Below are 12,668 nucleotides of genomic sequence, written 5' to 3'. Positions count from 1 at the left end.
GCGGCTTTACTGTCTGAGCCTGACAACCCTAAGCAGTTTTCCTTTCCAGAGGTGAGGAAGACAAGGGTTTCCCATTACATACAGCTTTGGTATGTACGTACCAGCGGATGAAGAAGCGGCTGACAGAATCCCAGTAACAGAATTTACTAATTAATGATTGTGCCCTGTGGACGGGTAAATTCTCAGGGTCCCAGAGCCTTTCTTTTAGGGGCCCCACAGAAAGCAATACAAAGTTACATGCAGAAAAATAATGTTGATCTTCCTCCTGAGAGTGATGCACTGTTCTGTCCCAATGGGACTAACAAAGATCTCAAGAAGCTGCCCTGGCCCAGCCCTAGGAGAAGGGAGTGGACTGGGCGGTGCTGGCAGAGCACGGGAGAAGGGTGGTCAGGATGTGCAGGCCAGGGAGGCCAGCTCTGTCCAGGCACCAGCAGGGCTGGTGATGTCAGGTTACTTTTTAAAGAAAGAGGCTTCTCTCCCAAACAGAAAGAGAATACCTTGATTTGTCTACCAGGTACCCTGAGGGATGAATATGGTGAAGGAAGGGTCAAGAGAAAGAAGAAGGAAGAGTAGCCAAACCAAAGGACCCCTTGAGGAGTACCTGGACTCAGAGCATCCTCTCTGCCCTGTACTGTTTCCCCAACCCTAAAAGCCTCCAGGGAGAAGTTGAGCTTCTGCTTCTGCTGAGACCATCATTACTTTGGTTGCTGCTCACATTTCAGCCCAAGGCGTAAGTGCTCAAAGGTTCTTTGGAAGACCTGGAAAACATTCTGTGCCGGGAAACCCTTCCTCCCAGAATTCTCAGTCATGAAAAGTCTTGGAAACAAGGACCTTGGACACAGCAGTCCTTTAGGTGTAACACTGGGGCCTTCGCCCCATTTATTTGCTAGCCAGAGGTTCCTGCCACAAGCAGAAGTCTCAGACTGCAGAAAGACACTTTCCTCCAGCCTAGGCCAGATAGAGACAGACACACAAATACATATTTTAGATTCCTCTCTTGAGGTCTGCAGTCTGAAAAAGCCACTTCCTCCTTTCCTGCAATCTGTGTAAGACTAGCTCTAGAAGTCTGCTTACTTGTACTCACACACACAACCTGCTGTGAGTTAAGCACCAAGTAATTAAAAAAACCCATTACAGACTGTTCCTTTCATCCTCGACACAAAGAAGAGGGTGATGCCATCCAGGAACTAGCTAGTGTTGGAACTAGCATACATGCCTCCTTCTTTCTGACGCATGGAAGAGACTGTCCCGTGGCCTGATCTAGACCTTGTATCATGGAGATCTGGGGGGCCTCGCAGGGAACGCTCAGGCTTGACCTCTTCCAGGGCTACAAGGATGCTGATCCTGTAGGTGCCATTCAGACATCAGCTCTGGAGAAAGACAAGAGGCCGGTCCTGTCGGGAAAGAAACCTGGGGCTCACAGCATCCGAGTACTGACCAGGACAGCTGCAGGGAACGGAAGCCAGGCACGCTCAGTAGGTAAACCGCATCTTTTGCGAGTAGCCCAGGTTGTCCAGGTTGGGGTGGCAGGCCAGCTGCACCATTGGGGGAGGCCCACAGAGCAGCAGCAGCACATCGTCCCCCGGGGCGGGCAGGTGCTCCTGGATCATGTCCGCTGTCACAAAGCCCTTGCTGTAGGTCCAACCTGAGGTACAGGGGAGAGAACTGACACTCCAGACCCATGCTGGCAAGGCCTGCACATCCCGAAAGGCTCTTGAGGCGTCGGGCAGGATGGCTACACTCAGCCCACCTCAAAAGCAGAGGCACTCCTGCCACCCCTCCGGTGAACAGGAACCTGAAAGGGCCAGGAGACCACCGCGCCCCTGCACTCAGACTTGGGAGTTCAGCCATGTCATGGAGGGTTGGTTCCACGGAAACAAGAACCCAGCAGGGGCAAGGCCGTGATTTTGTGATATTCAGAATCTGGAGGGTACCTTCTGGGGGATGATCCAGGGTGAACCAGAGCTTAAAGCGACTGGGATGTTGGGCCTGCAGCTCCTCCAAGTCCTCCCGTAAGATTATGTCCTTTTCAGTCTGAAGTGAAAAGGAGAAGCAAAGTCTTTAGGAACCTTCTCAGGCCCACAGAATGCTGTCCAATCAGGAGAGAAAAAGAACGCTAAAGTTCGAGACAGTAAGTGAGATTTCTAGGTCGCTAGCATAAGGGGAAGGAGGGGAGAACAGGCTTTATTTACACAGCATGGAGAAACAAAGATGGAATATTTAACAAAGGAAAGCCAAGGAGCAAGTTTTTATGCTCAGGACAAGATTCCCAAAATGTTTTCTCTTCTTTCCTTGCGGGCCAGAGAAGGCACAGGGCTCAGGGCTCAGGCTGCTTATTGGAGCAGAGGGCCCTCTACCTACTGGGGGCACCCTAGGCAGAGGCCAGCACAGGCACCGGCCCACCTCTGTCCATCGGCACCACATCGCTGACCCCACCTACACATCTATAAAGTCCCAGGATTAAGAAAAGCAAACCAACCTGGTTGGCAAAAAGCAAACAGCACTGGGTTGGATCTTCAGGGTCTTTCAGGATGGCTCGGATCAGCTGGAACATCGGGGTGATTCCTGCATGGAGACACTCCACAGTGAGACACGGTAGCTGCAACCCACCTGTCCCAGCCCCTCAGATGACCAGTACCCATTCAGCCCTGCACCCCACTTTCATCCAGCATCTAAATCCTCCAATCTCCTGTGTGTTCTCCAACACCTACATCTGGGCAGGTGTGCCTCTTACCCCAAACTTAGGATATTCCTATCTGGTAGGAGAATTGTAGTCATGCTCAATATTCGCGTGAGTCCACACTGTTGAAATTCTTCTAAGGCTCTTCCTCTGAACGTCCCTTGTTGGCTAGGACTCAGGTGTCATGGGTGCTGATTCGGTGCGAGGGTCCTGGCACACTGGACTTGGGGTTAAGTGCAAGTGCTTCAGGTGTGCAGGACTCAGGTAGAGTGGGATGGGAATGCTGTGGAGACCACCTAACCACTCTGAACCTGCGTTTTCTGTAAAAGGAGAAGGTAAGCACTTCCCTCACAGATACAGACGTGAAGAGACTAGCACAGTGCTGAATAGATAGAAATGTCCCATGTTCATTTTCTTTCTCCTCGACTGTCCTAGGTCTTTCCTTATTCTCACCTAAAGATCACAAGACCCGTTCCATGTGGGTCTTGGGAGAACACACGTGATTTATTTCTCATTCTATCAGTCAAGTTTTTTTGGTTTCTACCTGACCACGATTTTGTTTTCAGGTACTGGGGCACCCCGGGCGATGCTAGGAGTCGCAATAAACAGCTTGGCCATGATTCCTAGACCGTCCGAGGGCCACTGGGAAGTTTTCACGGCAACACCAGCGATGGCGGGAGAGAACGGCTCCCAAGCGACACACACCTGTCCCACCGGCGATCATGCCCAGTCTCTTCGCCACTCGGGGCTCTGGTGGAGACTTTTTGTTGGGCTGAATGCTAAACTTCCCTGAGAAGTCAAGTGCAGAGGGGAGGGGAGAGTGGCGTCAACAGAGGACACGAAGGAAACAACCGCAGAACCAAAGACACGCCCCAGGCCAGTTTAGCAGCTGCGAGGGAGTCCGACCTGGAGCCTGGGGGGATGTCTGAGTTGAGCTAGGTCTGGTAATACACTTCAGGGACAATGGGGCCTGGGCCATGTGTCCCGTATTAACTGCCAGTCCATTTGGCCACAGAATGAGTCAGCAGCTGCCTCTGGCAGATGGTCACCGCCGGTGACGGCGGCAGGCCTGGTGCCAGTGACTCTGCTTTCCCAAGTGTACAGAGCAGCCCCAGAGGCTGGCTAATGTGCCCAGCAGCTCCCCTGGGAGGGGCTGAAAGCTCTTCTCTGGCTCTCCACACAGCTCAGCCTGAGGGCTGAACCGTGAGACAAGGCTGCTTCCTGACCCCCCACAGCTGTCATGGCTGGTGAATTCAAGCGGATGGGGAACCCGTCCCAGTGACAAACAGGGCTAAGGAATCTGCCTCTCCAGGCCATCGTGGCTCTGTGTGCAGGAATGGCAGCTCTGCCCCTTCCACACATGCGTGTGTGCCCAGAGGATGGTGGGCCTGGGGCACTGGTAGCGGCCATCACCTTTCCCCATGTAAGTGAGCAGCCCGCTTGGCCCTCGGAATTCCACCACATCCCCGATCTTCAGGCTGTTCAGGTACTGAGACATCTTCCCTCCCTCAGGAAATTTGGGGTGCACACCCTTCAGGTAGACCTGATAAGATAGAATAGAAAACACGTTATTTGGACTGTCACCGAGTTCTGAGCCCCCGCTGACTGAGCCGCCAAAGGACACACACGTGCACTTGGCACATCCACAGAGAACATGTGCCTCCTTCTATCCAGCAAAACCTGTACGTTGCCCAGAAAGACTAGATTAGGGAGCTCCTGGGGTTCCTTCCTACCCCCTACCTTGATGACAAGGTCCACAAAGCCTTGGTCCTCATCACTGGTGACAGGAGTATATGGTCTGATGACCAGGCTGCCATTGATTTGGGCAGAGAGGTAGACGTGTCTGCCTGGGGACCAAGCAGAGAACTACGTGAGGGTGGCTTGTGGATGGGCTGCATTCCACTCACCTTGTGGAAGTGCAGGGAGGTTAGAGAGGACAAGAACATCTTGCTTCCCAGTACGGTCCCAGTGAGCTACCAAGCAGGGAGGAGTCACCCCTCTGAGCTCCTGGTTGGACCCCTCCTAAGTACCCCATTGGAGATACTTTTATCAGTTTCTGCAGGACCTTAGCAGTAACAGCGGGTGAGTCAGGGTGCGCAGGGCGGTGTTACAAGCAAATCCTGCGGGGAGGGAGGCAGAACTGCTGAGTGTTAAAGATATCTGGGGGGCGGGGGGGGGGGGCGGCGAGGCACACAAGCCACACCCTACAATGGCCCAGTGGCATCTCACAGCCTGGAGGATCCAGCCAGGTGGGGAAGGGGAAGGACTGTGGAGGGAACAGACTAAAGCTGCGTGTTTGTTTCGGGAGACTCTGCTCCCTTAAGATACGCGGGAAAGGAGCCCACATTTTCCTTACCCACAGGCAGCCCCAGAGTGTGCTGGGCAGTGGGCAGCGCAAAGCGGAACCTCTTGGTGTTGTGGCTCACAGTCTGCAGGAGGGACGACAGTGTTTTACCAGAACACCCCACCCGCAGAGGATGCTGTCGCTTCCCAGCAGGAAGGGAGCTCAGGTCCCTCTGCCGCCCCACCCCTTCCTCCACAACTCACTGTCTTGTCTATCAGTCGCAGCAGGTACTTCTCATCAGGGTCCAGGAGAGTGATCCGAGGCCGGCGAGACCTCCGAACCAAGTAGGAGCCCAGAGCCAGGCCGAGCAGAGTCAGCAGCCCCGCCCCCAGGGAGGCCAGCAGGCCCGGGCTCTGTTGGGAGAGGAGGCAGTGTGACCGCCCCGCGGAGGAAGCGCCCACAAGCCCCGAGGTGGGCGACCCCGAGCTCCAGCGCGGGAGCAGGCCGGAGGGGTCCCCTGGGCAGGGTCCCGGGACCCCAGAACCGAGAGCTGGGGCGGCGGTGAGACGCCCTGGTGCAAAGCTGAGCGGCCAGAACCGGATGGAGCCGCGTCCCTCGGGGCAGGGCACGGAGCGTCGGACTCACCGGCTGGAAGCGCATGACCGAACGCCTTGTCCTCCGCCGCAGCCGCGCCCGCGGGCCAGACTGCTCCTACAATTCGCCGCGGGGCGGGCAGGAGGCGGGGCCTGGAGGGAGACGGGGAAGGGCAGGGGCGGGTAATGGAGGGGTGGCGTCCCCTCAGTGCCAGCTGGAATAGGTGTTGGTTGGGACCAGCGGAAACGGAAGTGGCGTAAGGCCAAAAGGCGGGGCCTCTCGAAAGGGGGCGGGCCCCAGGACGGCTGGCCTCGCCATGAGGGGGCCGAAAAAACGGGCCTGGAAAGGGGCAGGTAGGCGGAGAATGCGGACATAATAGGAGCAGGGAGCCAGAAGTGTAGGGCCTGGCAAGAGCCAGGCCTGAAGGGGGCTTGGGGCCAGCGGAAGCGACAGTAAATGTTTTAGACTTTGTGAGCTAAACAGCCTGGCTCGCCCTCGTGAATAGGATTAGTGCCCTTATCAAATACCGTAAGAGCTCTCTCACTCACTTGTGCCAGGAGAGGACACAGCGAAAAGCCGTCCGTGGACGTGGGAGTGGACCTCTACCATCACCCAATCAGCTAGCACCTTGGTTTTAGACATCCCAACCTCCAAAACCGTGAGAAATAAATTTTTGTTGTTTATAAGCAGCCAGTCTGTGGAATTCTGTTACAGCAGCCTGAACAGACTAAGAGATGCGTAGACGTGAGCCACTGTCAGGGCCACCTCCGAGATCACGGTACTATCGAGACCATTGCCACTCTACGTAGGGAGATAGTTTTTTCATGGAAAGATCTGAGTGTGACACTTGTGTGCAGATTGGAACCAAGGTAGTTCATGGTGATCCCTTCCCTCTCTCTGGCCCTTGGAAACCAAAGGGATATTGTCTTGTCTTTTCCCCTCATCAGACTGTGTTATCTATCTTAAGCGGCAAAAGTCGGAACCAGGAGGAGCATACATCTCTGCCTGCCTGGGAAGTCTGGCTTACGTCTGTGGCTGTAGTCCCCGAAGTACCCCAGTCTGGACAGTAACTTACACGGTCACCATACGCAGAGTGTACAGGCCTTGGCCAGTTTCTAGCTTTATTTCCTGCCGGTTGTGGAGATTGCTTGTCCAGGACCAGTCCTTGCAGAATTCCCCTTGTGCCTCTAGCTCTCCTCCTCCGCAGGCTGTGTCCAGACCCTGATCTGCCGGATGAGCAGCCAGGAGTCCTGAGAGGCCAGCACCAGCAGCCGTATGCAGCTCAGCTGCTCCACAGCATCTTCATCATAAAAGACCCTCTGGTCCAAGTGTCCCTCCACCAGTGGTCCAAGCAGGGCGTAGCGAGCACAGCCTTCGGAGTGCGCCAGGGGGCTGTAGCCCAGCTCCACTTGGCCCTGCTGCAGCCTGTACAGCCCTTGCCTGTCGGAGCCTGTCAGCACCTCCACCCGGACGACCTTCTGTGGCCTGTCCAAGACCACCGTCAGGTAGTTGCCTCTCAAGGGATCGAGGGTGTAGTAGCTCTCCTTGTTCAGAACATAAGCATACTCGGGAATCGTCCTCGATGGTGTCCTCATGTCAGTGAGGACACTGGCTACGGGGTTGTCCGGCTCGCTGAAGGCCGGTTCCTTTTCCACAGGAAAGCAGGTGTCCGCAGGCACGGAATAACTACGCGCGGAGTGGAAGACCGAGGAACCGAAGCGAATTGGAACGTGCTGGGCCAAGAGAAGGCGGAATTCAGAAAGAAGCAGGTGAGTGGGCACATCCGTGGGGAACAGGAGGAGGAACGCAGTCAGGCGGGCAAGGTCGCTGGTATGGAACACTTTCCCGGAGAAGCTCAGGCTGGAGAACTCCAGGGTCACCCAGGGTCGTTCTTTCCAGGCTGACAGTGCCCAGTAGATTGCAGAGACAAACTTGGGGGCGCACTGGACACGGTCTTCGATCATCAGAAAGTATTCAGAGAGGTTGAGAGCAAAGTTCATGAGGAGGGTGTAATCGACCTTCTGCCTGGAATACACAGCGGCGCAGGGTGAGGAGTCACCAGCATCACCTGGGTCTCCTGAGACAGGGGAGCCACTGAGACGGCCGTGGATCACGAGCAGCTCCCGGGCCTCAATGTGAGGTTGGAAGAGGCTGGAAATATCGGCAGCCGTTTGTCTGAGCCACTCAGGGTCAGGGCCTGACAGGTGGACCAGCACCACGATGCAGTGCAGCTCCGGCCCCGAGGAGGCTTGGAACAGGGACTGCAGGGTGTCCGAGAGGGCAGTCCCGTGAGGACGCTGCACTGAGGAGATCCCCACTGTCAGCAGTTCTAGGGGTGAGGGGACGGAGGGCACCGTTAGCACCTCAAGGTGGTGACGAGACCCTTCTCCACTCTCCCCTTCGTGCCAACACTTGGGACAGATTCCCATATCCTTTCCCTTGGAGAGTATGTTCAATAAGAGGTTGATCTCTGGTTAGAGGATGTGACGTGGTTTTGCTTAGTCAGCACTTGCAGGGCTGTTGGGGGTGTCTTTATGAAGGACAAGGCTCTTTCTGATGGGGAGGCTGCCGCGTACCAAACATAAATTTGCTAGTGTGGCAGATTAACCTGGCCTTGACCTCAGACCTGGGAGGGACGGTCTGCAGGGACCGAGGAGCCCGAGGGCTGCAATCCAGGGCCCAGTGAGTCGGCACCCGCCGGGGTGAGATCCCTAGCGGCCACGGTGGACTTCCCACCATGTGAGGCACTCAGGGCGGCAGGTGGGACTGGAGTCTGCACCCAGTGCCCGAGCACAGCCGTCCCCAGAGCCTCCCTTTCCCCGAGATGCCAGCTCGTTCCCCTCCCCTCCCATCCCCTAGCTTTTTGCTGGATTTCCTGCGTCACTCCCCCCAGTCTGGCCTCCCCTGTGCACTCACTCTTCTCCTGGGGAGGGGCCCCAGCCAGGACTCTGTAGGTGGCGTGCTGGAGGACAGGGGGCCTTTTCTGCATCTCCCTGAAGGTCTCTATATGGTTCTGGTTTTCGGAGTGGATTTGTTCCTGCTCCAGATGCTGTAATATCTTCTTCTTTTCCTCCTGCTGAGGATGGTTAAGCGTCAGCCCTGAGCTTCACCCCGCTCCTCTGGAGACAACTGAGGACAAATCCCCCTTTTAGGACAGTCTGGGCAGTCCCCAGGTCCAGTCACCGGGAGCCCAAGTGTCAGGGCCCATGAAGCGCTGTTCCCACCTCATCACAAGAACACACGTGCTCCGGGAGGGGCGGTGGGCCCCGGGGTCGGGGAAGTGGTGCTCTCCGGTTCTGCAGAGGAAGAGCCCACCTGCCCCACCTTGCTGCATGTCTTAACTTCACCACCACCACAGGCTGGCAGAGTATCTGACTCTGCTTGGACTGTGCCGGGTCTGTGGCAGCTGCTGAAGACCAAGCCTGCCTTGTCCTTAAGGAAGTCACACTTGGTGCCTCAATTCTGAAGCCCCTTGCTCAGTTCTGGCTACATGCTTCCCCACATCCCTCAGGCTCTGCTCTAGCTGGCTGGAGTGTGTGGCGTGGGGACCTGAGCCTGACCTTCTCCACTGCAGACTTGGGCGTGTGGGAGGAGTCCCCACCATCCTCATCCTCGCTGTCCCCAACGGGAGAAGGGGAGGAGCACCACCCCTCTGGTGGTAAGGGGGGACGTGGCCCCTGGGCAGCCTTCTCTCAAACTGGGCCTGCCCTCAGCATGGTGGTGAAGGTCTATGCAAGGCTTTCTCCACACTTAAAACGCCCTCTTCCTCCTTTCCCCACTGAAATCCTACCCAGCGTCAAGGCGGGTTTAATGTTTATCTTTAAAAAGATTTTTTTAATCTTCACTTGAGGGTACATTTTCATTCCTTTTAGAGACAGGAAGGGAGAGACAGAAACATCGATGCAAAAGAGAAGCATTGATTGGTTGCCTCCCTTCTGCACCTGGACCAGGGAGCAAAAGTGTCCTGACCGGGAATCGAACCAGCAACCTTTCAGTTATGGGACGATGCTCCAACCAATGGAGCCACAGTGGTCAGGGCAGCATCTATGTTTTGTGGATACTTCCCTGAATCTCCAAGGGCCCTCCTCTCAGCACTGCTGTGGTGGCACTAGAACTGTCCTCCCAGCTGAAGCGTTGGCGAGTAGCCCAGCCTCAGTACTCGGCCCTTACCAGCGACATGCCATGCTCCAGGGGCTCTTCCTCATTGTCCTGGAGGAAGAAGCTCAGGGAGAGGAAGGACACAGCCACGAGGGTACATTTCCACAGACGCTGGTGCATGGTGCCGCGTAGCAGGAAGGGAGCGGGACGTGGATCCTGAGAGCCTCCTGCTCAGGAAGCCAGGAAAGTGGTGCTGTTGCCCAGAGGCCTCCCCTCACTTCCCTGCCCCTTCCTCCTGGACACCTCTGGCACTTTACTTTCTTAGCCTCTCCCACCCACAGTGATCCACGCCCCCCACCCCCTCAGGGCAACCTGTTACTTGTAACCACCTAAGGAGAGACAAGGCCGTGGAGCTTGGTTCTCTTCAGCGCCTGCCTTCTTCGTCTCCTGGCAGGGTTTCCAGGGGAAACTGGGGCAGGGGCAGCTGCTTTTATTTGTCCGTTCTTGGAGTAGAGGCCCCACCAGACAGGAACCCTTCCCTAAACTTGAACTCGAGGTGCAGCCTCCACTGGGCCTTGTCTGCTAGCTCCTCATGGCCTTTTGTGTCTGATCTTCACCACCACCCCCTCCGGCATTATGTTGGACAGGTGAGAGATTGGAATCAAGGCAGAGGGACCAAGAGAAAGGCTTGTTTCTCCCCCGCCCTGGCCTGGTAGGAGTGGTGGACACCTAGAAGTGACCAGAAATGTGTAGGCTGTGGCAGTCTTTACCTGTCTGGATCTGCAGCCCCTGGAGACTTTTTGTCTGATAGAAAACGTGGCTTCATAAATCATCAGAGAGCAGTATTTGAAATCCAGGAGAAGAACTTCAGGGTTGCAGGGCGGGGCCCAGAGGGGCTTCTCTGAGGCGGAGTCACCTCCTGGGAGACCCTGCCTGACAACCATTGTTCACCCTGAATGGGGCTACTCAGCACCCCATCTTGCACAAGCACCTGTTTCTGGGTATAGTGGGAATAGGTGTTAAAGCCAGCTTTGCAGTCTTACCTCAAACCCAGAAGCTGACAGTTAACCATCAGTTTGAATCAAATTGATAAGGGCTGATACTGAATGATCCCTTCCCCTATTAGAAGGGAACGCCCATGTTTATAGGGTCTCCAGTTACAGGGTAAATAAGTATCATTACTCAGTTCACAGTAATTTCGAATTTCCACTGGTTTCTTCTTTGACCTGTGAGCTATGTAGAAATGCTGCTTAATTCCCAAATGTGTGTGGATTTTCTAGATATAAAGTTATTTCACTTTTATTCATTTTGGGGTAGAGAGTATGTTTTGTATGATTATAATCTTTTAAACCCGGGTCACCTTCTTCCCATCTCACCCCAGTCTTGACTTTCTGGATTCTCTTCCAGATGAGCCCTTGAATCTGAAGCAGATCCGGCTTCTCTTACTGGTCTGCCAGCAAGTCGTCCGCAGCATTGCCACCGCTGGGCCGGAAGGAGTGGCCATCTTGGCAAAGCTCACCTGCTCCTGCCCGTGTGAGCCCTGGCCTGGGGCCCGGCCCCCATGGCCCTTGTGGCCAAGCACCCTTGACGGCAAGCACCCAGTCTTTCCCGTAAACCCACAAATCTCACTTTTGGGGAGCCGCACTGTGCCCCATGTGGACCTGAGCCTGTAGTTTGCTCACTCTTCACCTGTGCCGTAGGCATGCCTGTAGTGGGGCGGGGTCCCAGCAGCACAGGGTGGGAAGAGCAGGGGGCCGCCCCTGGTGAAATGGAGCCTAACCCTCTCTCTAAACCACTTGGATCTGCTTCTTCTTTTGTTTAAAATAGAGTTGGTGGAGTGGCCCAGTTTTTTCTCAGGAATCTACCCCAGCCTTGTTTGGTGGCTCAGTTGGCTAGAGTATCATCCCTATATGCCAAGGTTGTGGGTTTGATACCTGGTACAAGAGGCAACCAATGAACTGGTGGATGTTTCTCTCCCTTCCTCTAAAATCAATTTAAAAAATTTAAAAGGAAACTCACCCCACCTGTGAGCCGCACCTCTGTGGGTGCCGCAGCTACATCCTGCCTAGGGGACTGGTGGGCGCTAAACCCACCACTGGAAGCCCTGGCCCAGGCTCATCACATGGGGAGCCACCCCCACAGGAGGGTGTGCCTCGTCCTGGTTTGTACAAAGTGCAGCAGCGTGGCCGGGCTGAGCCCACTCCGAATCCCACACCAAGACGAGGCCTGTGTGCAGGGAATTTGGGAGGGGGTGGGTGGTGCAACACAGCCTCTGAGGCTGACCTGCAGGTTTGCCCCGTGGGAATGTGGGAGGGAGAGGCTGTGCAGAGGGTGCTGTACACATCAGCGCAGCCTCAAGAAAGCTTCAGACAGGATGGTGGGGACAGTCCTGGTGGCCTTGGAATGGGCCCACCCCTGTAACCCTCAGCTATCACCACAGAGAGCTTTGTGGCTTCTCTGGTGGTGTGACCCAAACCTACATTCGTAAATGGATTCCAAACTCCCCACATGTCCGGGTGTCTCCCTCTCCTGGTTATGCAGTTGCTGGTGCCTTTGGGGAGGGCGTCTGGGGGTCTCACAGGGCCCACGTGTCCTGGGGTCTCTTTCCAGGGACCCGCCCACCTCTTCCATTAGCACATGTGGACGTGAAAATTGGCTCAGGTTCAGGGACGAGGCAAAGGCTTGTGACTTACCGGGTGGCCTCCAGCCTGGTGGTCCCAGAGCTGCTCCCTGCCACCAGTACTGGGTCTCCCCACCCCCTCCTCGTCTCTCTCCCGCCACCCTGTTTCCAGGCACGCCAGCCCGTGTCCGCTCTGATGACAGCTCGTGAGGACACGGTGCCTGCCTTCGGACTGGAGCTCTCCTTCCCTCGTTTCCCTCCCTGCTGCCATGGGTCACCACTCTCCAGCTAGCGAAACCAGACATGGCATTAGCTGAGCTCAGGGCTCAGGCTTTTTCTGGGAATCTCATAATCTCACAGCCAAACTGAGCTGGAAAAAAGTTAGTAAAATA

The 12,668-nt window shown here is 55.7% G+C and overlaps 2 protein-coding genes across 7 annotated transcripts; one reads left to right on the top strand and one right to left on the bottom strand.

Moving 5' to 3' along the window:
- Nucleotides 1-848: 848 nt before the first annotated feature.
- Nucleotides 849-5,747, bottom strand: CYB5R1 (cytochrome b5 reductase 1). 2 transcript variants are annotated; one of them, XM_045184501.3, is made up of 10 exons: nucleotides 5,610-5,747; nucleotides 5,228-5,377; nucleotides 5,037-5,109; nucleotides 4,421-4,527; nucleotides 4,094-4,223; nucleotides 3,386-3,469; nucleotides 2,480-2,565; nucleotides 1,935-2,034; nucleotides 1,439-1,645; nucleotides 849-1,344 (listed from the first exon to the last, which is right to left on the bottom strand). In XM_045184501.3, exons 1-9 carry the CDS (start codon nucleotides 5,622-5,624, stop codon nucleotides 1,473-1,475), a joined length of 918 nt encoding a protein of 305 aa, XP_045040436.1. In that variant the 5' UTR covers nucleotides 5,625-5,747; the 3' UTR covers nucleotides 849-1,344; nucleotides 1,439-1,472. The 2 variants fall into 2 exon arrangements, with proteins under 2 accessions (XP_045040436.1, XP_024431876.1); XM_024576108.4 differs by having other exon boundaries at nucleotides 849-1,645; nucleotides 5,610-5,746.
- Nucleotides 5,748-5,779: 32 nt separating this feature from the next.
- Nucleotides 5,780-12,641, top strand: LOC139440329 (uncharacterized). 5 transcript variants are annotated; one of them, XR_011650494.1, is made up of 5 exons: nucleotides 5,780-5,911; nucleotides 6,750-7,063; nucleotides 7,216-7,327; nucleotides 7,458-7,605; nucleotides 11,064-12,641. XR_011650494.1 is itself a non-coding variant. In XM_071219563.1 (4 exons), exons 1-4 carry the CDS (start codon nucleotides 5,875-5,877, stop codon nucleotides 11,327-11,329), a joined length of 729 nt encoding a protein of 242 aa, XP_071075664.1. In that variant the 5' UTR covers nucleotides 5,787-5,874; the 3' UTR covers nucleotides 11,330-12,641. The 5 variants fall into 5 exon arrangements, 1 of the variants encoding a protein (XP_071075664.1); XR_011650497.1 differs by lacking the exon at nucleotides 7,458-7,605 and adding an exon at nucleotides 6,116-6,216 and having other exon boundaries at nucleotides 5,840-5,911; nucleotides 6,766-7,063; XM_071219563.1 differs by lacking the exon at nucleotides 7,458-7,605 and having other exon boundaries at nucleotides 5,787-5,911.
- The last annotated feature ends 27 nt before the right edge of the window (nucleotides 12,642-12,668 follow it).

This window comes from Desmodus rotundus, chromosome 10, assembly GCF_022682495.2.
Source record: "Desmodus rotundus isolate HL8 chromosome 10, HLdesRot8A.1, whole genome shotgun sequence".
In the NCBI taxonomy this organism is placed as follows: domain Eukaryota; kingdom Metazoa; phylum Chordata; class Mammalia; order Chiroptera; family Phyllostomidae; genus Desmodus; species Desmodus rotundus.
This window is presented reverse-complemented; position numbering and strand designations above follow the sequence as displayed.